Source organism: Anolis sagrei, chromosome 4, assembly GCF_037176765.1.
Source record: "Anolis sagrei isolate rAnoSag1 chromosome 4, rAnoSag1.mat, whole genome shotgun sequence".
Lineage (NCBI taxonomy): Eukaryota > Metazoa > Chordata > Lepidosauria > Squamata > Dactyloidae > Anolis > Anolis sagrei.
In genome coordinates, this window is record NC_090024.1 from 125,588,386 (window position 1) to 125,615,143 (window position 26,758).

A 26,758-nucleotide genomic window follows, 5' to 3' on the forward strand; every position below is an offset into this window, starting at 1 on the left:
GTTCATTTCAGAGAAGCCCCAGAAGTGGTAAAACCTAAGACATTGTGATAAAATGGCAACATATCTATTAAGAATACAATAACTTTTGTTTGGGAGTTTAAAATCCGATAACTTCTGAGACCCAACAGCTCATTCTACTAGATCTATTTTTAGAGTTGGCACCTAACTCTTAAAGTGACAGAGATGCGCGAAGATGAAGACATGCTGGGTATTTTAACTGCTATTTTGATTTTGTCGTGCTTCTAAATAAGACTAACCATACATAATTGAAAACTGAGAAGCTGGCTATGCCACATAGCAGGGTTTCTTGTTGCTGGTCTGGATGCCAACCACTTTCTTTGTGCAGCCCTAGATATAAGGAGCTGCCCTGGTTGTGTGTCACTGCAAAAGGCAAATAAATCACAAAAATGATTTCGAAAGAAGAGACCAATATTGTATTGGCAGAGGTATGTTTAGTTGGAAGCCCAAGGAATTAGATGCAACGAAAGAGGAAAGGGCACAGCACTTCCCACATGCACCTCTTGGATCATAATCATCTTTGGAGTGCCTTCTCCTATGTTTCCAAGTGCTGTCTCCACATTAAGACATGCCAAGAGATTTTGATTCCTATCAAGTAAACCAGATTTTTAATTAAGGCATCAGCATTCAAGCCTAGATCAACTGTGATCCCTTGGAGAAACGAGTGAGGGAAGAAGAAAACACTGTGTCCTGTAGGACATTTGGGGGCATTGGGGGTGAGTGGGGGAAGGATGTTTTTAATGCCCAATCCAGGTGCTCCCCCTCTAAGCCCAACAGTTTTAGGTGGTTTTTGCATCATCTTGCCTCTTTCCAACCCTACATTGCATAATGCGCTTACTTGGATCTTTGCAGATTCCCTGTCTCTTTAAGATGGCATTTTTGCACAAAGACTATGCATCTCTATTTTAGTAAGACAGCTACGGTCCTGATAAAAGACACCTTGTGTTGAATCTGGAGTTTAAATCCTACAGCAGTGCAATTAGTATAGCACTAGACAATTTTTTTTCTGACGTAACATGTTATAAAATAAGTTAAAAGAAATTCTACATGCATACAAAACAAGTCCAGAGTCAAGCACTGGGCATCACTCTCTTTGGTACATACATACCCTCCCAGCCCTACATAGTTCAAGTAATGACTCCACCAATACATCACTGCAGGGTGGTAAGCAAGGGAGGAAGTAAAGGGATCAAAGGCTGACATTTGCAAGCATTTCCCCCCAACTCTTACATGTCAAGAGCTTGAGAGAATCCTGAGTACCCACAAACTTGGAAGCAGCTGGTAGTTCACTGGGAAAATGATGAATATTGTGGAAAATTAAGAAAATCAACCCAGATTAATATTTAGTGAGGAGAAATACATATTCAGAAGAATACATCTCTACCTCAGTGTCTCGCACGTCAATCTAGTTCCATTATCTAGGAAACAGAAAGAAGTAAATGGATGTTAGATAGAACAAAATCAATGGCTGTTGACAAATGAATGTATGGACTGTTACATAAATATAAATGCATACGATAATTAAAGAAATGAATGATAGGGTGATTCTGGCCATGAAAGCCTTCGACAAAATGAATGATAGTTACCAAACAAACTAGTACAGCAGTTATTAAAATGAAGAAAAACAGTTTATAATTCTGGGTATCCAGTGCTTAAACCCAAGCAATTTACAAAATGTATCTGAAATGTGCAGTTCCTATAACAAGACTGCCACAACAACAACAAAAGTCAGAAGCCAGCTGTTATACTCAATTGTCAGACATGTATATTGGGGGAGAAAAGAGTAGGGAGGAAAGATCTAATGGAAAAAATCTGTTTGGAAAAAATCCAGTGTAAACTCTTCAAAGGCAGCATGGGAAGGGATGTGTGATACCATGTTCTGTCACGTCTCAGCCTATGTTAAAATGACACTAAACTCCAGGAGTAAGGATATTGTGGCCCTGCAGGTGTTGTTGAGTAGCAACACCCAGCTCTCTTCACCATTAATGATGCTAGCTGACATTGTTGGGTATTTCGGTTCAACAGCACCTTCACGGCTGTACAATTTCCACCCCACTGCATTCAAATAACAGATTGCTATAATAAAACTATAGCTTTGATGTCACACAAGCAGCAGCTTCTTCTGTTTTTCGTTGATCTGGTTAAGGACTTCAATGGTCTCTCTAATTAAGGCCTCAAAAATTCCATCTGCCAGTTGCATCTTCACATATAGCTCATCTTCATCATAGTTCACCCACTGAGCTTCTTCTTCGTGTAATTCTTGCACCTAGAATTGAGAACAGCAGAGAATCAATATTTCAAACACACATCCATGTAAATATAAACAACATATTCTTTTACGACTATTTATTTGAGTTATTGTAGGTTTTTTCGGGCTATATGGCCATGTTCTAGACTATTTATTTATTTCAAACATTTGTACCCCACCCTTCTCAACCCCCCCCCCCCCCCCGCCCGGGGAGATGACCCAGGGCGGCTTACATCCAGCACAATTCGATGCCATTACGTATAAATAATACATACAGTAATTACATATAAGAACACAGTAAATTAATTTAAAAATTAGTTTTAAAATAAAAAGTATATTAATAACAAGTGCAATAATACTGGCTGTCTAGCCTTACGAAGAAACAAATTCAGTGAGCACAACACAATCGGAAGCCTGTCCATAGTCCATTTTCCATAACATTATCATCATTATTACCATTGTCAATTATCTGCCAACTACCCAAAGGCCTGGTCCCATAACCATGCTTTCAATTTCCTCCTGAAGGCGAGGAGGGATGTTGATGACCTGATTTTGCTGGGAGCGAGTTCCACAGGTGGGGGGTCACCACTGAGAAGGCCCTGTCCTTCGTTCCCACCAAGCGTGTTTGCGCCAAAGTTGGGGCCGAGAGCAGGGCCTCCCCAGAAGATCTTAAACTTTGAGGTGGGACATATTGGGAGATATGTTCGGACAGGTAAGCTGGGCCGGAGCCGTATAAGGCTTTATAGGTCAAAACCAGCACCTTGAATTGTGCTTGGAATTGGACCGGCAACCAGTGGAGCTGACATAACAGAGGGGTGGTATGCTCTCTGTATGAAGCTCCAGTGAGTAGTCTAGCTGCCACCCGTTGGACGAGATGAAGTTTCGAAGCAGTCTTCAAAGGTAGCCCCACGTAGAGCAAGTTGCAGTAGTTTGAGCAATTAAATCCTACCTCATCCCGGATCCCCCTTCCCAATAATTTACATTGCCTAATCTCCCAGTGTTTTAAAATTTTATCCTTAAATTTGGCCCTGCCCCATGTAATCTTGTGTGTTTCATGTTGGTTTTTATATCGTTGTGTCGCTTATTATATTGATTTTTTTAAAAAAATTCTAGTTCTGTTATGCTTTTGTGTTATATTGTGTTTACTGTACTGATGGGCATGGCCTCATGTAAGCCGCCCCGAGTCCCCCTGGGGGAGATGGAGCAGGGCATAAATAAATAAATAAATATCAGGCTACCCAAGCTCTCCTAGCCACCGCCAAGACCTGGGGTTCCAGGCTCAGCAATGAGTCCAGGATCACTCCCAAGCTGTGAACCTGTGTCTTCAGGGGGAGTGTAACCCCATCCAACACAGGCTGTAACCCTATGCCCTGTTTGGCCTTTCGATTGACCAGTAGAAAGGACAGGAGAGGACAGGAGAAAGCACCACAGCTGTTTCAGGGGTAAAGCTGCTCCAAGCTACCACTGCAGCTATTTCATTGCCCAAGCATTCAAAAAGGCTATAAGCAAGGCATGGGCAAACCCAGGCCCATGGGCCGGATGTGGCCCCTTGGGTTCTTTCCTCTGACCCCACTCCCTTTCCTCTGACCCCAGCAGCATGTCACATCTTCCCGCCGAGAGGAGGGCTTTCCCAGTCACACACAGCTGCATGGAGTTTTCCCAAGAGCCCTGCACAGCCATGTATCAAGCCCCCACTCCCATCGCACCAACCAAGGCACTTTTGGAGCATTTCTCCCATTTCTCTTTCCACAGGAAAGATAGAAGCACACCAGCAGGGAAGGCCTGTTTGGCTCGGCTAGCAAGGAAAGCCTGAAATGCTCTAGCTATGCTAGGAAGTTCAGAAAAATCATGTTTAGGCATTAAGAGACCACCAAATCCATTCTGTTGAAAAGAACTGAAATGGGCAAGAATGGACAAACCCATAAGAACGAATGATTATTGATAAACACACGTTCTCTCTCTTTTTTATTCTCTTTTTGAGATCTAACCAGCTAAAATTTCTGGATACAATGTACAACTTTAAAAATGCTACTAACCAGTAGATGATCCACTCTGTCTCGTTTTTTGCGTCCAAATTTCATCATTTTCTGCCAGTCCGTTTTATTGTTTGGCTCCTTTCTCAGATTTAAGAGCTTTAAAACTTCATTTGCTATAAAAGTCTAGAGTCAGGAAGATACAAACAAATGAAAAACTTACCTTTTGAATCATTTAATTTTACATCCATAATTTCAAATTCCATTTGGTCCACCATATACTCACAACATTTACTTACTGTCCACTTTGATTAGTCTTTCCATCCCAATACTATCACCGCTTCTGTGCACTCAGTTATCACTTCCTTTATTTCCCTGTAATTTCCCATTCCATATCTTTGTACTAAGACCACCATTTTTGTTATAACCCAATCAGTTCCTAATACTTAATTTGACACATTTTATATTTTCTGCAGGAAGTATTGTACTTGTTCGCATTCCCACATCATATACATAAACTGCCCTTTCTGTTGACATCTATGCCAGCACTGACTGCTCCCCTTTTTATAATAGTATGCTGACAGGGTGTATGATACCACTTCTGTAATATTTTCCTGCTCATTTCTCTTACTTTTGTATTTCTCTTACTTTTGTATTTTTGTATGTCCGTATTGCCTCATATCTTGTTCTGTAATTTATAACTCCATTTCCCACATACTTTGGATTGTGGTGCAGCTGGCTGAGTGTCAGCTGAATTAAGATAACTTCTGACCAAAAGGTCATGAGTTCAAAGCCAGCCTGGGTCGGAGTGAGTGTCCGACCAATTGTGTAGCTTGCTGTCGACCTTTGCAACCCGAAAGACAGTAGCATCTGCCAAGTAGGAAAATTAGGTACCACCTATGTGTGGGGAAGCTAATTTAACTAATTTATGAGGCCATAAAAAAAGGACTCCAGCAAAGCATGCGGGGAATGCAGAAGTACTTATGTCGCAAATGGACGATGAAAGCGACAGCTGCCCTGGCGGCCAGAAAAAGTTAAATAGCCTCTGTGTATGCCTATATACGTTGTATGTCTAATTGGCATTGAATGTTTGCCATATATGTGTACATTATAATCCGCCCTGAGTCCCCTGCGGGGTGAGAAGGGCGGAATATAAATGCTGCAAATAAATAAATAAATAAATTTTCCATGTCCTGTATTGTACACTCATCAGCCTTTATTAGCATTGTATATATTTTACTGATCTGTGCATTATTTCCTTCCATTTTTTCTTTAATTTTCTTTTCAAAGGCAGTGTCTTCACTTTTTACCATATTAATATTTCCTTTAGCCACTGAATCCATCAAAATCTTTTTTTTAAACGCTCTAAGCTTGAATCTGAAGCAGGGACTACATACGTTTTTCTGAAGAAAGGCACTCAACATTGTCAGGCATAATTCAAAATATCTTCCCATTAACTGTCACAAAAGCATCCTTAAATATGTAGACTCTGACAAGCAGAGTGTGTATGCAGAGGTACCCTCCATATGTTCAGTGTGACTTACTTCCAATTAAGTGTGAATGGGATGGACTACAGGTAGCATTTATTATTCATGAGAAGGCCCAAAAACACAGAAGTCATAGTGGTCTAATTCTGCTAAATCAGGGGTCCACAAACTTTTTAAACAGAGGGCCAGTTCACAGTCCCTCAAACTGTTGGAGGGCCGGATTATAATTGGAAAAAAACATGAATGAATTCCTATGCACACTGCACATATCTTATTTGTAGTGCAAAAAACACTTTAAAACAATACAATAATTAAAATGAAAAACAATTTTAACAAATATAAGCTTATTAGTATTTCAATGTGAAGTGTTGGCCTGCTTATGGCTGATGAGATAGGATTGTTGTTGTTGTTGTGTGCTTTCAAGTCATTACAGACTTAGGTTGACCCTCAGTGAGGGCCAGGTAAATGACCTTGGAGGGCCGTATCCGCCCCCTGGGCCTTAGTTTGAGTACTCCTGTGCTAAATCATACGAGGGTGGAGGCTAAACCTAGTCTGATGTAGACTTAAGCCTCTCCTGACCTTAGTTCCATGATCTGGGGCAAGGGATGCAAAATTAGTGAGAAAAACAAGACGTAACCACAGATGTCAACAGAAGGATGGCCAACAGTGCTCACTTGCTTTGGTGTAACTCCCAAGTTTGTTAAGATAGAACTAACTTTCAAATGTTTATCTAATGTTGTTCTCCACTTAGGAGCCATGCCTTAAAGTTACAGTTTTCAAAATGGAGCTCACATTTACCAGGAGAGAAAAAACTGATGCAATGTTTTTTCCACTTTTCAGTTACCCTTTTAATTCCTGTTTACGCTCATCCTCAGTGTCTCGCTGACAAGTGGTCAACTCGGCAGCTTGTTCTTTTCAGGCTGCAGCCATCTCTTTTTTGAACCCATTGACTTTTTAGTTCTTGTTTTTATCCTTCCTAACATCTTTGCTTCATACGTTTGTCAGAGAAGGGCCAATAAGACCAGTTGGTTAGGCAGGACAGAACAAATCATTGGCGAAGGGGGCAATGGCTGAACTGTTTAATGGCTGAACTGAAAAAAAAACTTGGATCCTGCCATTTCAGTTAGAGCACCGCCGTGAAACCCAATCCTAGTGGATAGCTCCTCCTTGCCATCCCGAGAATGCAGAAAATTATGTTGTAAGACTAGCAGTTCATTTTCACAACCAAACAATAAACTTGGGTTCTAGACACTAATCGAGGCAAGGACAGCATCCCTACCTTTATCTCTTCAAGGTCATTCGGATCTTTTACTCGACGGAAGTAACCGGAAGTAATCCTACATGGTTTCATCCAAATAGGTTGATTCAAATTTGGATCTTCTGCAAAGATCTCTCCAAAGATCTCTCTTGTCAGATCAAAAACAGCCTTCAAAAATAATAATAAAAAGAATATTAATTTTTGAAAACCCACCATTATTCTGTTTCTGATCTCAGCTGTCTAGGATGTTCACTGTACTGCCTGTTTTTGCTGAATAATGAGTTCAATTTTTTGAAAGCAATTATTTCAACATCGGAAAAGCTCTTCCTGAGAATGTACAGTCTGAACGCCTATCCAATTTGCCATCACCCCCCTCTCTCTTTTCCCTTAAAACACTTTTAAGCAAACATACCATACCCTATTTTATGTTATATACTGTTACTAATCATTGGAAATTATTTCAGTGATTCCCAAAGTGGGTGTTATTGCCCCCTGGTGGGTGCTGCAGTGATCTGGGGGGGGGGGATGACCACAGGTGCATTTGGGGGCTATGAATAACTGTAAGGGGGCAATGAAAGCATAAAAGAAAGAAGAGAAGATTGAGAAAAAATGATTTCTAGGGGGTAGGCCAAATAAGTTTGGGAACCACTGATTTAAATGAATGCTAAGGGAATAGTAGTTGCCATTTGCTTGAATCCAAATGATGCCTTTCTGCACTGATTGAGGACTCAAGAACTATTTTTCAGCAAAAAGGAAAATTTACAATTCTGTTTTGTTCTCGTTGTTGTTGTGGCTGTGTGAGCTCCCTCCTTCATCACTTTGAAATAATAACCTATTTAATTTCTGCCAAGTAAAGCAAGGAAAAAAGGTAAAAAAGATTAAAATATAGAAGAAGGTATTTTCCCTGAGCGATCAACTGTGAATATGCACTAATGGTACTTCTGCGCAGAAGTACCATTATTGCGAATTCACAGGTGACCACTCAGGAAACTACGGTTACAGGTAAGCAACCTATATTTCCTCCACCACATTCTACACAAAATAGAACAATAAAACAAAAGAACTAAAAAATACTTTGAAGCAACATGCTCTTGTTATTCTCAAGAAAGAAGAAACATTAACTCCATCCTTCATTTGGCAGAAACCAGAACTGGAAGGGAAGGGAAGTCAAAGGGAAGTGAAGACAAAAATTAGGGTTCACAAAAGTTGGAACATAACACATCCATAAGACTTTCTTGGTCCCTATCTGGAAATCCCTTCTTTCTCAAAGAGCTGGGCCTTTTTATGTACTTTATACATGAATTTTGGGTACATCTGTCCTCCGTTAATACCTGTTTGTAGATCTGTTTGCTAACAGCTTCAATGTCATCATCCCTGGAAGAATCATTTATGTCCCTGGGAAGACTGGTAGTTTGAAGATCATGCCCCATTTCTTTACACTTCCACAGTTGCTCAGCTGCCACGTGCACCAGGTCTTCCACTTCCCCTGCAGTGTGTGGGACAGCCAAGGGCTCTTCACATGGCTTGGAGAGCACTTTGGGGGGCTCCAGCTTAGGCAAAACTGCTGATTCTTCAGCTTGTTTCTGAGGCAACTTGCGAGAACTCAAGCCAAAATCCTCATCAAACCAATCTTGCTCATCTCCTAATACACTCAAGAACTCCCGGCTAAGTTCCAGTTCTGCCAGTCTCTTGGCAAGCTCTTCTTGACCACTGGCACCAAACACTGGGCTTTCCTATACAATAAAAAGAAGGTTACCATTCAGCGCAATGTTAACATTTCCCTGTCATAGGCTTCACATTTCAATATGCAAAACTCAGACATCAAGTGGTAAATAATCCTTACTTCTTTCAATAGTCAGAAACTTAATGATTAAATTGAACATATACTAATATAATAATAAACATTTATTTATATACCGCTCCATCTCTCCGAGGGGACTCAGAGCGGTTCCCAGGTAACATCACAAAACATACGAAGTAAAAACAACGTAACCATAAGATTAACAAAACAAAATATAAGCATAAAAATTGTCGCCATAACACACATATATTAAAAGTAATCCTGCCAGTTCAAGGCAATTGAAAAATTTAAAAGGGTGGGCCAAGATTTGTGCAACCCAAAAATTCTAGGGGACCTGCAAATTAAGTGCAATGCTATGGCAGGCAACAATAATATTAGGTACAGGTCTATGGCTGTTCATTCCGGGGCCAATTAGAGGAAAGAATCTGGGTAATTGGTAGGAAGAATAAGGCTGTATTCGACAATGTGTAGGGCTGAGTTAGAACTGGTCATTTTCAAAGGCTTGTTGAAACCACCAGGTCTTCAAGCTCTTATGAAAGGAGGGGAGGGATGGGGCCTGTCTTATTTTCCTTGGAAGGGTGTTCCAGAGGCCGGGGGCCACCACTAAGAAGGCCCTCTCTCTCGTCCCCACCAATCACGCTTGAGACGGTACTGGGACCGAGAGGAGGGCCTCCCCAGCAGATCTGAGAGCTTGTGCTGGTTCATAGAAGGAGATAGGGTTCTATTTTTATGCTCCTTCTCCTCTCCCAATCTGAAAGTGAGATATGACCATCAATATCTATGGAGAAAGCCAGGATTTGGTGCAAGAGCACTCTAATCCAAGTCTTATTTCCAACAACATCATAATGCTTCTGCACACAAAACAATACAGAAACAGACATCTACATGCCACGGAATGGTCTGTTTGGGGTGGAACTGGAAATTAGTGAAGTAGCTTAAAACAGATTGATCACTCCTAGCAATCCTAGAGGAATCATATGTGTCTGAAAGTCTGAGAAGGGCAGTATACAAATATAGTAAATAAATAAATAATATGGGTCTGAAAATCCAGAACATAGTCAGTTACATGTCAAATTTACAACAGTTACACAGGACTACACTGCAGAGCTTCATATACCCTCCCCTCTGAGGTGCTTTGTTTGTGTAATTCCTGCATGGCAGAGGGGGATTGGACTGGATGACCCTTGGGGTCGTCCACTGAATTACTGTTAAGTTTATGTTGGTTAAAACTGTTCTTCATTTTAAATAATGTATTGTAGTTTCTTCCCTTTTTTAGCAGTGTGAATTAGTTGACAGAAACACTCTTGGGCCAAAACTAACAAAATGAAGTTCAACAGGGACAAATGCAAGAACTCCACTTAGGCAGAAAAAAACGAAATGCAAAGATACAGAATGGGGGACGCCTGGCTTGAGAGCAGTACGTGTGAAAAAGATCTTGGAGTCCTCATGGACAACAAGCTAAACATGAGCCAACAATGTGATGTGGCGGCAAAAAAAGCCAATGGGATTTTGGCCTGCATCAATAGGAGCATAATGTCCAGATCTAGGGAAGTAATGCTACCCCTCTATTCTGCTTTGGTTAGATCACACCTGGAATATTGTGTCCAATTCTGGGCACCACAATTCGAGAGAGATATTGACAAGCTGGAATGTGTCCAGAGGAGGGCCACTAAAATAATCAAGGGTCTGGAGAACAAGCCCTATGAGGAGCGGCTTAAGAAGCTGGGCATGTTTATGTTTTTATCATCCTTGTGGGAGGCTTTTCTCATGCCCCCGCATGAGGAGCTGGAGCTGATAGAGGGAGCTCATCCGCCTCTCCCTGGATTCAAACCTGCGACCTGTCGGTCTTCAGTCCTGCCGGCACAGGGGTTTAACCCACTGCGCCACCTGGGGCTCCCCCCCCATGCCTGATATACATACATTATATATAATATAATATATAAACATTTATTAGGGCTCCATGGGCCCCACAGAATTATAGGGAAGTTATATAATAGAAGTGCTTATTTCTTATTCCATTTGTAAAGAAAAATGTGACACTATACATAGGAACCCCACATGCATGTGATAAGTGCTTCTGAAATAATGGCAATCTAGAAATTATTTGTGATTTAGTATGAAGCAAGAAATTATCTCCCATATTGAAATGAGTGGGGAACAGGACACATGCACAAACAGTTAAGACAATTCACCACTTTATGGCCAGTTATATTTTGTATCTGATAATCTGGTATTATTATTATTTTTAAATCATTCTGGAAAATTGTACTTACAGGCCTAGGACACATATCTGGAGAGGAAACTTCTTCTCCTTCATCGTCCAGATCAGAACCGATTAAAAGGCTCTGCAGGTCATTAGTTGTAAATATTTTTTCTTGGACAGCACAAAGTTCTCTATTGCTAGATAGAATTTTTTCATTCCTGACCTTCTTGATTTCTTGCAACTGACTGACTGTGTCTTTCACGAAAGCTTGCAGCAGACTGTCAGCCAGCAAGCCAACTTTTTCCTGTTGATCAACAAGTTCTTCTTCCTCTTCTGATGGGACTTTAAGTTGGGCTTCTAACTGGCTTCGTTCTTTTGTCAGCAAGTCCAGAAGTGGAGTTGCAGACTTCTCCAAAACTCCAGGAGAAAGGCAATCTGACTTCTCAGTATATTCCTGCCAAGACGGCTGCTGCTTCCATTTCTCAGGGAAGAAGCTTTCTGATGTCTCTTCTGCAGCAACTGCAGAAGCCTCTCTACGGGCATTAGAAATTGAAGAAGATAAAATATCATTATCATTTTCATTTTCAGAGGATTTTAGGGAATCAACAATACTTGTTTCTTTATCAAGGTCTTCAGCAGCAATAATGTCTGAAACAATATTTCTCTGTGAAATCAGTTTTGTATTGTCTCCTGCTGCAATGAAGTCTTCTAAATCACCCAGAAATTTATTCTCACGAGCCGTACTTATATCACATTCCTTTTCTTCTGGGCTTTCTCTGTCGTTCTTATTTGCTTCATCGTGATTTTCTAATGTATGTTTACAGATGTCTTCATTTGAATCCAAGCAAGTATCAAAACGTTCTGAAATATGAAATACTTTTTGTGGAGGAGCAAAAATGCCATGCTTTTCTTTACAATCAAAATACTTAATACCGTTATAAGTCCCATTGTTGTTTCCTTCTGGCTTGTCTAACTCGACACCAGCCCAAAAACCTTTAGCAAAACTTGTAAAGCCCTTGAATCTTAGTGTCCCAGGCTGGACATTACTCACAAGAACTCTGTCACCAATATGAAAATCTAGCAAAGCTTCTTCTTCGTCATCTTCTGCCTTGGAACTGGGAGCCCACGGAGATGAATCGGCAGGAGCAGGTTCTCCTTCAACCTCACTGTACTCCTTATTCTTCAAAAGTTCTGTTGGTGATTTCAGTTCTAAAAATCTCTCTAAATGAATACTGCCTGTCACTGACAAAGACTTGTCACTAAGACATTCACTTATTTCATCATCACTTCCAATACTAGCAGACCTACTCCTGGGCGGTTTTGTATGCCAGGATTTATCTTTTCCATCAGACAATGTATCAAGATCCCCCTTGCAATACTGAGTAAGAAGTATTCCGTCTTTTGATATTTCTTTTTTTGAGGAAGACCCTTCAAAATCATTAGAATATGATGACTCTTTGCAAATAGAAATCTTTTCTGAAGCCAAGGAGTCTTCATGCAACAATCCCTTGCTCATTCTATTCTTGACTGACACAGTATTTTCATCATCCATAGACCTCTCCTCTGGAATCTTCTTTCTTTCAGAGATATCCACTGAAGGAAAGCCAAATTGCTTCCTTTCTAAAGACTGAGCCTCAGGACTTCCATATGTGTTTGGAGAACTTCCAGGTAAATCCTTTTCTTCTATATTGAAAGAAGAGGCATCAGATTTTTCAGAAGCCTTATCAACTACTTCAGATATTTGTGATTTAATGGATTTCACACCCTCTTCTATTAGAGATTTGTTACTGGAAATAAAAGACTCATAATTTGTTGCATCTTCAAGCTTATTTGGGGAGACAGGTGATGTTTTGTTTATGTCTTTGAGAAGAACTGATGAAGCCGAACTGTCTAAGGAATCACCAGATTCTGCTCTAGATCTTCTTGTAATCTTGAGAAGTGGGGATGAAATTCGGGATTGCTCTTCTGACCGAATCTCTGCCTCAAGAAATTTCTTGGTGTATGGAGACACACATTTCTCAGAACGAGAAAGAACATCTTAAAAAAATAAAGACAAAAAACAAATTTACAAACAGTGTAATACTTAAATCGTTATGCAATGTATTTGCTATTTAGTCTCAGTAAACCAGCTGTTAAAAAAAATAGTACAATGGCAAAGCTCAACAGCAAGGTTAAACTGTGCCATCAACATGCTACTTAACACACATATCCGGTTTAATAATACATAAAGCACCCTGGGTTATTTCCTTAAATGCACCAGTGTAATCAATTAATTAAAAATACACTGGTACATATTTGTGCAACACATGCATTTGGGGTCAAAATGTACCCAAAATACAGAACAAATATAAAAACTTTTTGCTTCAATGGAACCAGTTCATACTTCATCTATGATATATAATAAATGGCTTGCCTGATATATAGTATATTAATAACAGGTAGCATAATGAGTCATATTAAGTTATAATATTAACTATTCTGTATTAACTCAGGGAAGATTTGATTGAAGAAAGAAATGCATAATCCTCAAACAATTAACTTGAGGGAAGGTCTTATAGAAAATATAGGTTGCTTACCTGTAAACATAGTTTCCCGAGTGGTCGCCTGTGACTTCACAGGCTGACTACGCGTGGAAATTCATGTGCCTTTTCCATATTATAAACCAGTGGTTCTCAACCGAGGGTCCCCAGATGTTTTTGGCCTACAACTCCCAGAAATCCCAGCCAATTTACCAGCTGTTAGGATTTCTGGGAGATGAAGGCCAAAAACATCTGGGGACCCCAGGTTGAGAACCACTGGTATAAACAATCAACTTTCATAGTATTTCTGATTTTTACATTTTAGTAAAAAAAAAATCAAATATCTCTCATTTTAGATCTAAAGTTCAGCCTGAAGTAGTTCCATATGACATCCAATACTATTTCTAAAGTTTACCCAAAATTTAGGATCATATTTTGCGGGGGGGGGGGGGGGGGGGGGGGGCACTACTAGGGGATTAAGTAGGAAAGTCTGTTCTACCAATGTTGGAGAAATTGAAATCCAAACCATCATGTTTTAAATCATTGTAATGATTTATATATATAAGCATATGACAGGTAAAGTCACTCTCTTATTTGTTTCCACCACCTTTTAAGTTTTGTTTCTTCTCAAATTACTACCTCACCGACTCCTTCCAGATTAAAAAGATATGAAAGGTTGCTTACCTGTAACCGTAGTTTCCCTAGTGGTATGCTGTGAATGCGCACTAATGGTATCCTTCCTGCGCATGCGCAGCACAGCTCGGAAATTTCAGTTAAATTTTGAATTGGAATGGCGGTTGGCCCCGCGCACACTCCCCATGCTACTATAAATAGCCAGCGGTAGGCTAACCGCCTCAGTTCTCTTCGGCCGCAACAGCTGCTCAAAGAGGAGGCATGACAACTGCGGGGAGGATGGGCGGGGCCGTGCGGATTCACAGCATACCACTAGGGAAACTACGGTTACAGGTAAGCAACCTTTCATTTTCCCTGCGTGGCTATGCTGTGAATGCGCACTAATGGTAACAGACTAGCGAGCTACTCACCGAGGCTGGTGGGAGTCATGCCACCGCAGAAAACAGTACCGCTCGCCCAAAGGCAGCATCTCTCTTCGATGTTAAGTCAAGCTTGTAGTGTGACAAGAAAGTCATAGGTGTGGACCACGTGGCTGCACGGCATATGACATCCAGAGGCACACCTTTTAAAAAGGCTGTGGACGTTGATTGTGCTCTAGTTGAGTGACCTCTAACACCCAGAGGAAGATCACGTCCCGATCTCTGATATGCTAGTTTTATTACTGACACAATCCAAGCAGACAAACGCTGCGAGGATACCTGGAGGCCATTGGAATCTTGTCGATATTTTATAAACAGCCTGGGGGTCTTCCTTATGTCCGCAGTTCGGTTAAGGTAAAATGCAATGGCTCTGCGAACATCTAGCAGGTGTAATCTCCGTTCTAACGGCGAAGATGGGTTCTGAAAGAAGGCTGGAAGTATTATATCTTGAGACATGTGGAATTTAGATGTCACCTTTGGCAAAAACGCAATGTCGGTGCGAAGCACCACCTTGTCCTTATGAATGCGTAGGTACGGCGAGTCTGCTCTCAGTGCGCACAACTCGCTCACTCTCCTTGCCGACGTTATGGCCACTAAGAAGGCAACCTTCCAGGACAGGTAAGACATCTGACACGTAGCCATTGGTTCATATGGGGGTCCTTGGAGAGAATCTAGTACTAACTCCAAGCTCCAAGACGGGGCCACAGGGGAAACCGCTGGTCTCAAATTCCCCATGCCTTTTAGGAATAACTTAACGTAATAGTCCGTGAAGAGAGATGGCAAGCCCTGCTTTCTCCTATGCCACGATATGGCTGCGAGATAGCACTTCACCGACGATAATGTAAAACCTAAGTCCAGAAGTGAACCTAAAAACTCTAGTGTTTCCGTGACTGGAGCTGTAGCTGGTTCGTAGCCCCTTTTCCCTAAAAATTCTTTAAAGCGCTTAATTTTATATGTATAAGACTTTGTAGTTGATGGCTTGTGGGCAGCCTCTAACACCTGCCTAACCTTTAGAGACAGTTGATTAGTCAAACACTGGGAACTAATCTCCAAGCTGTCAGCCCCAGGGTGTGGACGTCTGGATAGAACACCTCGCCATTTTGTGTCGTTAGGAGGTCCACCCTGCCCGGCAGTCTTCTGTATGTGCCCCTCGACATCTCGAGGAGAGCCGCAAACCACGGTTGGCGGGGCCACCATGGCGCGATCAGGATACAGTGGCTCTTGTCCCTTCGTAGTTTTGTTATTACTTTGAGCAGAAGTGGAAACGGGGGGAATGCGTAGAAGAAGTTGCCTACCCACTTCAGAAGGAAGGCATCCCCTAGACAGCCCTGATCGCGGTTGGCTTGTCTGCGAGCACAGAACTGAGGACACTTCGTATTCTCCTGGGATGCAAAGTTCTTTGTCTTCTTCGTCTTTTTAAGTGTTTTAGAAAGCAAATCCTTTGTTTGACCGCCATTCTGTTGCCCATCTTTGGGTGGGAGAAGCGCCCGCTCATAAAGAGCCGCCTTCAAACGAATCTCCCTATTTTTTCTAGTTTGGGGAGTGAATGACTTGCAAATATCACAGTTCTGGGACAGGTGCCCCTCTCCCAAACAGGCAATGCATAACGCATGGGCGTCATTATCAGGAATATTTGCCGGACAAGCGCTGCAGCGCTTAAACCCTTTCGTTTGCGACATAATAAAAGAAGCAAATGGAAAAAAACAGTTCTCTTTTGTAACGAGCTGCCTGCGTTGAGCGCGGATGAAGAGAACTGAGGCGGTTAGCCTACCGCTGGCTATTTATAGTAGCATGGGGAGTGTGCGCGGGGCCAACCGCCATTCCAATTCAAAATTTAACTGAAATTTCCGAGCTGTGCTGCGCATGCGCAGGAAGGATACCATTAGTGCGCATTCACAGCATAGCCACGCAGGGAAATCATTTTAATTATAATCAAAGAGTAAACACTTTCAATAATTTTGTGTCAAAGAGTTCTAGTTTTAGAAAGTAACTTGGTGAAAAATTGCAATGTAAAAAATAGTGTAAATTCAATCTACTTGTAATTCAACATTTACAGTTTTAAAAGTATATTTTTAGCTTGATAATAGCATAGTATTAGTATATCTACAATCTGGTTCAGACTTCTTGCATAGTGTAACAGATGCCAATTTTTCAGTATGAACTATATTCTTAGCATTTGTTTCCCAAGCTACATACCAACATGCTCTGCAATGGACTCCAAGGATCCTCTAGAACGTTCAGAATCAGTTATTGATTTCCAACTTTTTGATGTCTCAGATCTACAGTGCAATGCAATATAGATAAGAATATATAAATTAGTAAGTTAAAAAATTCTCCAAAGGACATTCTACAGATAAGGCACTGAATTAAAAATTAATCTATCACAGAACTAGAGGCTTTTTGAGAGATAAGATTCTCTGTATCACTTTACATTCCATATTGTATACTTGCATACATATAAAGTGCCTGAGGGTTAATTTTTGCCCCAAATTGTTTCCTCTCTGTTATTTTGCTGTTGTAATTTTAGAGTTTTTTAAAAATACTGGTAGCCAGATTTTGTTCATTTTCATGGTTTCCTCCTTTCTGTTGAAATTGTCCACATGCTTGTGGATTTCAATGGCTTCTCTGTGTAGCCTGACATGGTGGTTGTGAGAGTGGTCCAGCATTTCTGTGTTCTCAAATAATATGCTGTGTCCAGGCTGGTTCATCAGGTGCTCTGCTATGGCTGACTTCTCTGGTTGAAGTACCAGTAATGGCTACCAGTATTAAAAAAACTCTAAAATTACAACAGCAAAATAACAGAGAGGAAACAATCTGGGACATCTAATCACCTCGCAACAAAAGATTGCCCCAGCCACTGCCAGGCTATCAAATGCTAATCAAGATGGCCAGCTGAAACATTCACACCAAGCTCCAGCAGACAAGAGTTCTTTGTCCCACCCTGGTTATTCCACAGATATATAAACCCTTTTTCCTAGTTCCAACAGACCTCACTACCTCTGAGGATGCTTGCCATAGATGCAGGCGAAACGTCAGGAGAGAATGCCTCTAGAACATGGCCATATAGTCTGAAAAAACCTACAACAACCCGGGGATGTGAACTTATTTGAATCATGCCCACCAGGTTTACAGATGCACATAAGCGATGGACAAGGAAGAAATATAACCAGTCTGCTATAATCCACAAGCAACTTTACAGCACCCTACCCAATTTCTAACTTACCCCATACTTATGCTGAAAGGCGGGCAAGGCAGGCAGCGGCTGAGAAGATTTCGGAGTACTCTCAGCCACCACCTACTTTCCTGGGGCTGTCCTCCTAGCATAAGGACAAGGGTGCTTGCCTGATAGTTATGCCGAGAGGAGGGCCCAAGGAAGGCATGTGGCAGCTGAGAGCGACTCCCAGCCGTTACATGTCTTCCTCCCCCCTCCTTTCAGCATAAGGATGCAGTGAGGACAGTGATAATGAGGCGGGCCAGACATAAGCACTCAGAGGGGGCACATACGCCCCACAGGCCTTAGTTTGCTTATGGTCACGCTAATTCTACATTAATTCTATTGCTTAAATTTAATCCTGAAAAAATGGCAGAGCTTAGTCTCCTCTTTAAAAATTTGAAATGGCTTAGGTCAAATGTATCTGAAGAACAAACACCACCACACAAATCTGCTCCTTGTTATCCCTTTTCATTCTGATTTGAAGTATGTAAAGTAAATATGGAGGCCAGAGCCTTTTCCATAAGGCCATGCTTTTGAATACCCTACAAAAGTTCAGCTTGTTTTTTAGCAGGCTTCTAAAGATCGTCTTTTTGAAGCTGACATTCTGCAGTTATTTTGTCTGGTATGTATGGACTGTTTTAATTATTCTTACGTATCAGGTTGGCCACTTCCCTCCTGTCCTTTAGAAGACAACTGAAGACCTGGCTCTGGGTCCAGGCGTTAGAGGCCAGTGGCAAAAGGAAATTTGGATTTTGCGGCAGGGATTCTCCTTGCTCGGCTTGGTTTTACTGGCATGTTAATCTATTAATTTATTGTTAAGTTTTACTGATGATGTTGTACAATGTTTTAAAATGATTTTATTGTGAATTGTAATTTTTATGGTATTTATGCTGTTAGCATCCTCCGATGCTCATGTGAGGCCACGCTGAGTCCCCCTTGTGGGGAGAAGGGCGGGATATAAATATATGAAATAAATAAATACTTTGTCACCAACTTGGTTTAAAAAATATGATAAAATTATGTAAGTACTCTATATGCAATACTTGAGACACTAGAAAAAATATTGGTACCTATATGGGTGTTTTTCAAGAATTTTCCAATATATTTTGATCTCTCTCTCAGTATATGCTAAATCTACATATGTGAAAGAAGCAGAACATTTTTCTAAATATATAATGGTAAATGTTTAGAAAGTCCCCAGTGCAATGTTTACCCAAAAGCGCTATATTACCTATGGAGTGGAGGTGGTTTGATCTTTGGCTTCTCACTAGTTGAAGACAGTGTCTTGATTTGAGGTTTAGCTGTCGGTGTTGCTTCCAGATCCCCATTCAGTTCTGCTTCAGTCTTTTTGATGAATTCATCATAAGTCTGGCAATGAATGAAAGAGGTCATAAGGAATCTGTGAGCCCAGTCTCTCATCTTGAATACACACACACATATGCGGTGGCTTTCCTGTAAACATTTCCTTTTGCTATTAAATTTATTTTGACACATTCTAGCTTTACAGAATATATCTGAAAACAAAGATTTCAAATGGAAATGTATTAACTATCCTGAGTCCCCTTCAGGGTGAGAAGGGCGGAATATAAATATTTTAAATCAATAAATAAATAAATATTTTTATTTATTATTATTTTTAGTCAGCATCACTATATTACAACCAAGTTTTTGAGTATGTCTACGAATTCACTGCAACATGCGTTTTAAAAGAAATATCAGAATATTAATTTGTAACACCGATGCTGTCAATATGAAGACAGGCAAAAATATTTTCACCTTGACACACAAATTTTATGGAAGTTCTTTTTCAAGATGGTCTTACTTCTAATTGTTTGATCAAACTGGCCTCCTGGGCTTTCAGTCTCTCCTTATGCCTCTTTTTTTGTTCCTTCCTCAGTTGGTAAACAACAGACTTTCTCTTCCGTAGCTCATCCTTCAGGGCTCGGATTCGGCTTTCCACATCACTTTGATCAGATGTAGTTTCTGACAAGGTATATTTTAATACTTTAAGAGAAAATGTATACTGACTTTACAAAAATCAATCACCTACAATGTATTTGAGAACAGTCACTTTTTAAAAAATCAGTAGTTGTTGCATAAATCCTTAATTATTACCAAAACTGTAACAAAGTTTAAGTGCATGCCTTTTTGTTTGCTCACGTTACACTCCATTCATATTTTATCCATTCCTCTCTGTTCCCTTTCTAACATTCTTTGTATATGGCACTGTGATTTTTGCTCATGTTGTAATGTGTCACCTAATTGGATGATAACATGAATATATTAATAGTAAATGTTGGCTTCTTTATAAACCTAGGGGCTGTCAAGTCTTCGGTTGGGAGTCCCCCCCCCCCCTCCAGCACCAACTGCTGCTCTGAGATCAGAGTGAAGAGAGGGCCCATGAAGGAAGTTCCATCTTGTCTCCTGCACTGTGCTTATAATATAATATAATATATAATGTATATACATATAATATTGATACTATAACGTAATACAATATACTACTACTAATAATAAAATAATATTATAATTATATATTTTATATTAAATGTAATATTACTAATAATATTACAGTATAATGTAATATAATTATTATTATTATTATTTATTTATTTGATCAGTCATATGACCATTTCAAAATAGAACATGAGTAAAAAACAAGGCAAGAAGGTGAGGACAGCAGCTGACTTTCTATTTATAGTCAGAATCTTATTTTCCTGGTTCTTCTTTCAGGAAATCTGCTCTTTTCATATATATTTTATATTAAATGTAATATTACTAATAATATTACAGTATAATGTTATAGTACAATGTAGTATATAATATTCATATTGTGCTATGATAATAATAATATATTGCATTTACTTTTTACTTGTAAGCCACTTTGAATCCCCTTCAGAGTGAGAAGGGCGGCATATAAATGTCGCAAATAAATAAATAAATATGTATTTTAGACACAGTAATGAACTTCAGTGAAATTAAACACTTATGCAACAATGATTTCAATGAAATTTTGAGAGTATCCTCAGATATAACAATCTTTACATATAAAAGTTTTATAGGTATGTCTTTCAAACAGAACCAGAATGATTTAGACCAGTGGTTCTCATCAACCTTTAGTTCTCCAGGCATTTTGGTCTTCAACTCCCAGAAATCCCATCCAGCTTATCAGCTGTTAAGAATTGTGGGAGCTGAAGTCCAAAACACCTAGAGAGCAGACTTTGAGAACCTCTGGTAGAACTTCCCCCCCACCCAATGATAGGCAAAACCACCTCCAAAAAACAAAAAACTACTGGCTCTTCTCTGCTGCACAAACTATATACACTAACTTCAAAACTGTACATCATTAGAATTCAGTTGAATTTGACATTTGGCTGCTTAAATATAGGACAGTAAACCTAAGAGTTTTAATGCTTACCTGACTGGGTCATGGACAAAGACTCATCAGACCAACTGTAGGAAACATCCTGAGATTTTGTAGATGAATGAGGTTGTCCACCTGTTTTGTGACTTCCTTTGCTATGAATTTGCTTTGAGTGGGACATACTGCTCTTGGAAGGAGACTAGACAAAAGGACAAACAGTAATATGTTTATGAATCAAGTATTCTGAAAGGCATATAAGGATTCAATAAACTAATTCTTGACATGGAAGATAGTATATCCCAGTGGTTCTCAACCTGGGGTCACCAGATGTTTTTGGCCTTCAACTCCCAGAAAACCTAACAGCTAGTAAACTGGCTGGGATTTCTGGGAGTTGTAGGCCAAAAACATCTGGAGAACCCAGGTTGAGAACCACTGATCTAGACCAAAGAAATGATTAAAATTTGTGAAAATTTACACTGGACACACAATTCATTTCAATGCCTAATTTGGTTAGGAAATCTATTTGATGTATTTTGAAATATACAAAAAAAAACAAACAGGTAGGAATGGAAAGTGACAGGCAAAATGGATAAGGGTGGAATAGAAAAGTCTCCAAAAGTAAATAACAAGTCACAGCTATATTTTTAGCCAACTAAGTGAACTTATAGCGCATACAATGGATGGCTAAGAAGTAAAGCAAATCTTTTATATTCTACCCAAGGGAAAATAGTATGCAAGTATTTTAAAAGGCAAACCTACTGATTGCAAACATCATATTTCAGTTTCAGAAATTTTTCAGGCAATCCCCTGGTAATTTTCAATAGAAAACATTGTTTCTTAAACCCAAATGGTTTCAAATCATACTCTGTATCTATTAACAGAATTTTATCTGTATATATGCTATACCTACTCAAAGTTAAAATTCCCAGTTGGACAGCAAAAATACCGAATGAAAATTTTCTTTCATGAGAGTTGCTTTTGACTAAGCATTAACTTTATGACTTCTTAAGCCCTTAGAATATTTATTTGTTTTTCTTTTAAACATGTTTCTGTTTTCTGTGACTGCAAAGGAATATTTTTGGAATAGTGACAAGGGATCAAAACACAAAGAAAATGCCTAAGATGGTCACAATTATTAAGTCTGCCTAAACCTCCCATGTTATTTACACTTCAATAAAACAAAAGGAGAATCAACACATTCCCAAGAGTTAATTGTAACCACTTATCTTCACAGATAACCAGCTAACAGTTCTCATTTCTAATCACAATAATCAGAGATGGGTAAAAAATAGATCCAGATCCACTTTTACATCTCTTCATGATGTTCAGTTGATTGCTAAGTGTTTCTATCTTCTATTTTTTGTTGAAGGCTAGGCTGCCTTTTTTCTCTAAGCTGAAATGATGTACTATCAGCCCCAACACATTTGTGGGTTTAATTTCTGCAGATGTGACTATAAATTAATTTGATTGATCTCTTGGAATCTTCCAAGGCAACTCTATGGTCAATTTCCACCAGAGGCTGACCACAGGAAGACTTAGAGATTTCTAGAGAAATGTTATCTCATATTTTTAAAAAGTGATTTCTTTTCATCCATAGTTTTTCCACTTTTCTGAAGTTTTGTATCCTTAACTCTCACAAAAGTAGAAGCCTTAGTATAGCATACCAGGAGTGTGTATCTGGAAAACATGTGAGACCTATCAAGTTTTGGTACTGAAAAAAGACAATTCCAAATTTGAGAACATTTTAACCCCAGATGCATGGCTTTTGCACCAACTATATTTAGAATAAAAAACCAAGGCTGAGATCTGCCAATTCTGTACTTTGGGACTGCAATTGTCAAAGCACATCAGCGCACTCATTAAGCTCATAGTCAGAAACAGTCCAGGATCATACATAGCAGGTAGTCCAAAACAGAAAGTCAAGCAGGAGAATAGTCAAGAGTGCATTTCAAAGGGTCAATCACAGAGAAGCTCACTAATCTATATAAATAAAAATGTAATGTTAGTCTGTAGGATAATCTAACGCAAAAACCACTGGACTAATTGACACCAAATTTGAACACAATACATCTATCAGGCCAACGAGAGAACATCACTCATAAAACACTGAAAAACACAGCAGAAGAGACATAAAAAGCAAAAAAGAAAATTCAGTACAACACACACATTGGGGGTTGAAAACAACTTGGCGCCTGCAGAAGTTAATGAGTAAATAGATAGACAGCAGAAGATTAGTCAAAGCAGACAAGCTGAACAATGGCTGCGGGGCTCTGCCAGGCTCCAACAGAAAAGGATAAGGGAACAGAAAAGGATAAGGATAAAGCGATACCAATTTCTGAGTGCTTGGGATAGCTTAACGAGGGGATCAAAGTCCCAAGTACAGGAAATGTAGCCAGATGAAACAACGTTTGGAATCAAGTTAAGTTCTTGTCCTTGTTTCATAGAACCCTAGCTTGGAAGATTCAAGCTTAAGTATTTCTTGTTTCATGGTTTTGATCCTTGGATTTTATGACTACATACCCATGCCTTGGATTACTATTTCCCGGTTTTCTGGATTATATTAGAGAAGTGTGGACTTTATTTTCATGGACTTTGCTGAGCTTTACCCTGGACTATTTTGTTCATGATTATCTTTTTTACATAATTGGATTTACCTATTTCTTTAAAGTACTTTTTACTTTGCTGCTTTTTAATTATCTCAATTAAAAGGATTGTTTTCCTATTCAACATGTGGCGTTTAAAGTCTGAGGGCTTTTCCTGTCCTGGAGTGCAACAATTATATTTGAAGAACAATATAGTAAGTGTTTTTTTCTTGTTTAAATTAAAAAGTGTAGACATTAAGAATGAACTTAACGTAATCCATGAAATGAATAATTAAATAATAAAATTAGATGCTGTTTTCATTATTAAGTTGAAGGAGCTCCATTTGTTTGTATGTAGAAACAGAAGTGTTAAGTGTGAGCACAGGTTTTAAGGTGGTTTTTAGTGGTACTTTCTGTAACTGGGTAGGAGTTAGGTTTGTGTTAGCAATATTTCTTTCTGTTTTCTGTAGTGGTAAGCGTTTTTTTTATATCATCAGTTATGTATGTATTTCTGTACTTAATATATTTAAGAAAATATTTTTAAATAATTAGTGCAGTTTAAATATAAAACAGATTAGTATGCATCGCTCTTAATTTTACACAAGCACTGTAACATCGCATATAGTAAAAGTTACAGAAATCATAGATCTTGTCTAATTTAGTTCATAGTTCAGCTGAAAATATCTACTTCTTATGACAAAAGGTACATAGTTGATATGATGTACATAGATTTCTGATTTAAAAATTCTCTCACATGTTTTCCAGGAGAAGCAGATGATGCTAATTCTTGTGTGTAAGCCATTTCCTCAGTAAGTGTATGATCGAGGCTTCCAAATTGCTCTTGATCCTCATGGACTGTTGTTGGCCTAGATTCAGCAGGTAGGCTGCCCAATTCTTCTGGCACAGAACTTTCACTATTCAGGCGAGAACAAGGTGGGACTGAAGAATCTTCTTCACTGGCTGTTTCTGAGAGAAGATCATAGAAGGGTCAGTCAAGCAGGAAAACCTGACATTTTCATTCACTGATCTACACTTGTACATTTGTAACTGTTCTATACGGCAGAACCATAAAGGTCTACATATCCCGCAGGTACAAATTAAGTCCTAGAGACATAGTGAGTGGAAAAATGAGATTTATTTGATAAGGTTTCCAGTTATGACGTTTTCTGACATGTGAGATACCTAATACATTGAGTGTTTTTATTTTAATTTTATTATAATAACAATAATAATATTAACTTTATTTATACCCCGCACTCTCAGGGTGGTAGGAGAGACTCAGGATCTTTAACATCTTTCCCAAGCCTGGTGCCCTCCAAATGTTTTAAAATTAAAACCAATACCCAGCCAGTATAACACTGGCCAACACACATTTTGGTGCCTCAAATGTTAGACCTGTTTCTGGGTATATTTGACTTGTGGATTCCAAAAACTATCAGCTCTAGTTTTTGAGATACAGACATATGCCATTTACTTGTCTGTCCTAGGCCAGAGAAAACTGTAATAATCATATCTAAGAAACTAGAGTTAATGCAGTCTATCCCGTGTAACTTTTAGAATTAGGAGCCCCCAGTGGCTCAATGGGTTAAATCCTTGTGTGGGCAGAGCTGAAGACTGACAGGTTGGAGGTTCAAATCCAGGGATAGCGTGGATGAGCTCTCTCTGTCAGCTCCAGCTCCCCATGCGAGGACATGAGAAAAGCCTCCCACAAGGATGGTAAAGCATCAGAACATCTGGGCGACCCCGGACAATGTCCTTGCAGATTGCCAATTTTCACGAAGCAACTTGTAGTTTCTCAAAAACTGCACAAAATAACTCCAGTAACAGACCTAAAAACCAAGGCACCAGACTACATCTGTAGGAGACCAAGTTGGAAAAGACTGCTTAATATCTTAATATGTATGTTTTTATAAAAAAATTTCTTGGATATGAAAAAAGAAACGTAAAATTAGCTCTAAACATGTTGCTTTTTTTCAGCTACTGTACAACCCACTACTATCAGTGTGATTTTTAGCCTTTTTGGAAGATCTGTAATTCATGAATAAATCATGAAATTTCTATGTTTTACTTTTTCCATCCATGGTACTTTCTCATTTGTAAAAGGGGGAGGTAGGAGATAAATCCACCCAGGACCTCTTATTATAGGAAAATTAATGAAAACACCTGCTCTTTGTTTTTCCCCATAAATAAAATCTTGGAACCATGCATTAATGCCTGTTGAACCCATTTGTTGTAGCTGTTGTCCATAATATACCACAGTTTAGAAAGTCCCTTCCACCACCTGAACCTCTTTTGTTTCAATACTGTTGCATACTTCCCACGGGGTGCCCAGAGCTCAGGGGATTACCTGGGAAGGAATCCCACTGGAGCATTGCAGCACACCCAAATACCTGGGAGTCACTCTGGACCGTGCTCTGACCTACAAGAAGCACTGCCTGAATATCAAGCAAAAGGTGGGTGCTAGAAACAATATCATACGAAACCTGACTGGCACAATTTGGGGATCACAACCAGATACAGTGAAGACATCTGCCCTTGCGCTATGCTACTCTGCTGCTGAGTATGCATGCCCAGTGTGGAACACATCTCACCACGCTAAAACAGTGGATGTGTCTCTTAATCAGACATGCCGCATTATCACGGGGTGTCTGCGCCCTACACCACTAGAGAAATTACACTGTTTAGCCGGTACTGCACCACCTGACATCTGCCGGGAAGTAGCAACCAATAGTGAAAGGACCAAGGCAGTGACATCTCCAGCTCATCCCTTGTTTGGGTATCAGCCAGTACGTCAACGACTTAAATCAAGGAATAGTTTTCTAAGATCTACAGAGACACTCGCTGGAACACCTCAGCAAGCTAGAGTCCAAAAGTGGCAGACCCAAACCCAGCATCTCAATCCATGGCTGATACCAAATGAGAGACTCCCCCCTGGGCACACAGAAGACTGGGCTACTTGGAAGGCATTGAATAGACTGTGCTCTGGCACCACAACATGCAAAGCCAATCTTAAGAAATGGGACTACAAATTGGAATCCA

The 26,758-nt window shown here is 39.7% G+C and overlaps 1 protein-coding gene across 7 annotated transcripts in view; it reads right to left on the minus strand.

The window, feature by feature from the left end:
* Nucleotides 1-314: 314 nt before the first annotated feature.
* The window catches only part of CEP350 (centrosomal protein 350), a 104,190-nt gene continuing 77,746 nt past the window's right edge, over nucleotides 315-26,758 (minus strand). For 5 of the 7 annotated variants that reach the window (XM_067467638.1, XM_067467639.1, XM_067467641.1 and 2 more), the window contains 10 exons: nucleotides 24,474-24,685; nucleotides 21,192-21,336; nucleotides 19,596-19,777; nucleotides 19,005-19,141; nucleotides 16,756-16,838; nucleotides 11,059-13,025; nucleotides 8,316-8,717; nucleotides 7,006-7,152; nucleotides 4,303-4,425; nucleotides 315-2,284 (listed from right to left, as the gene is read on the minus strand). In XM_067467638.1, the coding sequence (XP_067323739.1) occupies nucleotides 2,120-2,284; nucleotides 4,303-4,425; nucleotides 7,006-7,152; nucleotides 8,316-8,717; nucleotides 11,059-13,025; nucleotides 16,756-16,838; nucleotides 19,005-19,141; nucleotides 19,596-19,777; nucleotides 21,192-21,336; nucleotides 24,474-24,685 (3,563 nt within the window). In that variant the 3' untranslated portion in view covers nucleotides 315-2,119. The remainder of the gene's footprint in view (nucleotides 2,285-4,302; nucleotides 4,426-7,005; nucleotides 7,153-8,315; nucleotides 8,718-11,058; nucleotides 13,026-16,755; nucleotides 16,839-19,004; nucleotides 19,142-19,595; nucleotides 19,778-21,191; nucleotides 21,337-24,473; nucleotides 24,686-26,758) is intronic. The other 2 variants (XM_060774454.2, XM_067467640.1) reach the window with 1 other exon arrangement.